Source organism: Frankliniella occidentalis, unplaced genomic scaffold, assembly GCF_000697945.3.
Source record: "Frankliniella occidentalis isolate FOCC.00 unplaced genomic scaffold, Focc_3.1 Scaffold50, whole genome shotgun sequence".
Lineage (NCBI taxonomy): Eukaryota > Metazoa > Arthropoda > Insecta > Thysanoptera > Thripidae > Frankliniella > Frankliniella occidentalis.
This window is the reverse complement of record NW_026267180.1, coordinates 1564644-1568071: the sequence shown is the minus strand read 5'-3', so window position 1 is coordinate 1568071 and position 3428 is coordinate 1564644. Positions and strand designations below refer to the sequence as shown.

The 3428-nt window shown below is 34.9% G+C and overlaps 3 protein-coding genes across 4 annotated transcripts in view; 2 read left to right on the top strand and 1 right to left on the bottom strand.

Annotated features, from left to right (window-relative positions):
- LOC113206396 (lachesin) overlaps nt 1-1789 on the top strand; it is a 10323-nt gene extending 8534 nt beyond the window's left edge. Inside the window, exon 8 of the transcript XR_008011111.1 lies at nt 1267-1789. The gene's annotated coding sequence lies outside the window, so the exon portion shown is untranslated. The remainder of the gene's footprint in view (nt 1-1266) is intronic.
- LOC113206397 (arginine-hydroxylase NDUFAF5, mitochondrial) overlaps nt 1-3422 on the bottom strand; it is a 6968-nt gene extending 3546 nt beyond the window's left edge. Inside the window, exons 1-5 of one of the 2 annotated variants that reach the window (XM_026422472.2) lie at nt 3318-3422; nt 2553-3109; nt 2275-2459; nt 2063-2205; nt 1661-1974 (exon numbers count right to left, since the gene is read on the bottom strand). In XM_026422472.2, coding sequence (XP_026278257.1) covers nt 1819-1974; nt 2063-2205; nt 2275-2459; nt 2553-3109; nt 3318-3371 — 1095 coding nt within the window. In that variant the 5' untranslated portion in view covers nt 3372-3422 and the 3' untranslated portion in view covers nt 1661-1818. Of the gene's footprint in view, nt 1-1660; nt 1975-2062; nt 2206-2274; nt 2460-2552; nt 3110-3317 lie in introns of those variants that run through there. The other variant, XM_052267337.1, reaches the window with a different exon arrangement.
- Nucleotides 1-3428, top strand: part of LOC113206387 (kynurenine formamidase) — a gene marked incomplete in the record, with an annotated part of 22822 nt that overhangs the window by 959 nt on the left and 18435 nt on the right.

Below are 3428 nucleotides of genomic sequence, written 5' to 3'. Positions count from 1 at the left end.
TTTTAAAATTCAAAATCTTGTAAAGTTTTTTGGAAGAACTGCCATTTATGTATGTGACGTTAGATACCCATATTTTGGATTGAAACTGTGTGAAGACTGAATTCTACTTACATTATCCTTTTTGTTCCAACATTGGGCTCTGGACCAGCAAACAATCTTCCTCCAATGTACCCACCATTCCTTCCATTGTCAATTTAGAGAGGCTTTGCAGGTTGATATTTGCCACTCTTTTATAGCTTTTGTTTGTGTAGCTTTCATGCTAGATTTAATTTTTAGCAATTGATTAGTTATTGCAGATACTGAACATTACACAGATCTGTATTTCCAATGGTTGTGATCAAACAGTCCCTCCACCAACATATTGTGAAACAGCATTCCATATTGTAATTGATTAATGATAATTTTCAATCAATTTCTTTGAGTATTGCACAATATGTCCATAACGATGAAGTTTAGGAAGCTAGATTTCAGTGGTTTTAATTAAGTGAATTCATTTTTAATTTGACTTTCTTTATTTTGTTAATGTTCTCTTTGTTCTTATGAACAAAACAAACCTGTCAAAAGCAATTGATTCCAACAAGCAAATCAATCAATTTCTATGAGTTTTGCACAATGTGTCCACAATTATGAAGTCTAGGAAGCTAGATTTCAGTTGTTTTATTTAAGTGACTCATTTTTAATTTGTTTTTTTGTTGATTTTTTTAAATGTTCACAGTGTTCTCATTTTTTTTTCTTATGAACAAAACAAACCTGTCAATAGCAATACAGTATCCTGATCAATTTTTAATGTAGAGGTTGTGCACATTTTACACTTACTTTGCAATGTGATTATTTTTCTTATCTTGTCTTTGCTTATACTTATAGATTAAGTTTAGTCTACTTAATTGGACCAAATGTAATTCAATTTAATACTCTCAATGTAAAGGTAGCTATTATCCTTTTTTAGTTTGTAAATTGGGTCGGTTTAAGTCATTAAGATCTGATTTTCTTTTTTACTACAGTATTTTTAAAAGCATTTGCACCTGGTATTTCATTGATATTTTAGCCATTTTTAAAACGCCTAGTGTATTACCTTGTCATTTTGTGTTCATCGGATACCTTGTCTCAGGTGTGCCATTTTAGTCAGTATCATCAGTGTTACCAGTTTGGGTGGTAATCTTCAACTTGAGCTATTACCATTCCTCAAAATTGTAAGGCCAGGGAAGATAGACTTGAATGTCGGTGTATTTTTATTCTGGTGTGAATTTTCAGTTAAATTTCACTTAGTGGTTTTTAATTATGATAATTTCAGGAGAGTTCAATTTCCACTCTCTGTAATGGTTGACGAATGGCTCTGTCAGACAAATTGGTAATCACTGTTACTGCTTATTTGTGTTAGTATATAAGCTTTAACTCTAAGCAATAACTTTTCTATTATTATCGAAGTATGACCCCACTTTTTCTCACTGTCTATCATCTTATAATATCTTCAGCTATGTGGGAAAAAGTTAGTTTATGTAAAATATGAATTATTTATTTGATTCTACTGGCTTCCATGGCCTTTTGCCATTGGCCCAGTGCTGTAAATTTTCTCTACTACAGAGAGTAATCTTGTCATGCTGAACAGGACATTAATTTGTGATGTCCATCAATTTTGCAGGTAAAAGAATAACATATCAAATGCAAATGTTGCACAACTTTCTTCCAAGCTGACTATCTGTAGTAATCCAGGGGCAGTACATTTAAGGTGACTTAGCAAATTGCATGGAAGGTCAAATAAATAGCCAACTTTTCGTACATTGACAAATAATAGTTTTATTTGAAGTTTAATCCTATCACCTATTTTTCTTTCCCACCATCTCCAATTTCTATTTCTCCGTGTTTCTTCATGATTTCATCAAGTTTGTGAATATCTTTTAGAGAAACCTGCCCAGTGCCCCTTGCTTTGGGCTTGGGTTGGGAAGGATCTGGCTTCCACCCAAGTAAGTAGTACACCTAGTCAGATAACACACACACACACACAAAAATAATTAAAACAAGTTTGAGAACAGGCCAAGTGCATGATTAAGGTGAATTTGACTACCTGGAAGGAGGCTGGGACGGCTCTTGTGCCATCTCTGCCATTATTATTGCCATAAATGGTTTCATAAATAGCAGCTGCTGCCATAAGTGTTTCTCTAGGAAGGCTTAATTTTCTATTTCTTGCTGCATTGCTTTCGCCCATCCCTGAAAAGGCAAGAACCATTAAGAATGTATCCTGGAATCTCAACATTTCAAGTTATAACTCTTAGGTACCTTTTAGATCCCACATAACTTCAAACATTGAAGGGTAATTAATGACAATCTCATCTGTGTCTATTGTGAGCATTGTGAACTGTGCTCTTTGAAGAAGACCACCTATGTCACGGACCTCTGCAAATGGTGATATATGGGCAGCTAATCCCCCTTGACGCTCAAGCTCAGCCATTTGTAAAGAACACCTACATAAAATGAAGGACAAAAATAAGTAAAAAGGGAAATTTGATACAGAGTACTTCGGGAAAAACTATGATCCTGTAATGTAAGCCCCTTACCTGAGCTCAAAAAGTGTATCTCCACCAAATACTGATGCTAAAAAGCAGCCATCATTTTTTAAACATCTATTAATCTGAGCAAATGTTCCTGGAAGATCGTTAACCCAGTGAAGACTAAGGTTGCTAACAAACATATCAATGGAGTTCGGTTCAAATGGAAGATTTTCTTCATCAACAACCAGGCGTTGACATTTCACAGCCTCTTCAGGGCCTGTAGCCTGTTTTAGGTGGGTTGGGCTCAAATCACACATTACAAGTTCCTCTACGGAGGATGACAAAATATGTCTGGACACATAACCACGGCCACATCCCAAATCTACGACTTTACCAAATTTACGCTTGATGTCTAAGATTCGTTCAGATAGCCGAAATCCGACTTCTTCTTTAAGATAATCATACACAGCTACGTCAGGATCCATAGCAGCTCTTTCTTTTTGAATGCGTTTAGCATTTCTATCAAAAATATTCATTACATTTTCCTCTGGAGCATTTCTCACAGACCCAGAGTAGTGACATCTTTGATCATTGCATAGGCCACTTGAGGATGTAAGGAAAGCCTGAAAAATATGTGGTAATGTTTAGTCGGACTACTGATAAAGAATTAATTGTCACTGATGTTAGGATTAATTTTTAACTAAAATAGTGTGAGGCTAAAAATTGACAGGTTACAGGATGGTATATGGAGTTCTCCTCAAAGCCCAAACCCAAAACCAGTACACAAAGTAATCAAAATTCTCAAAAACTGAAATTTAATTTTCTTTTTACCGTTTTCTTGGACAAACAACTTTGTTTAGCAACAATACTTCGTAAAAGTTTCATTATTAATTGAAATGTTTTGAAAAAATAGTCGTCTGCTTCAGTTGGTGAACAAATGCT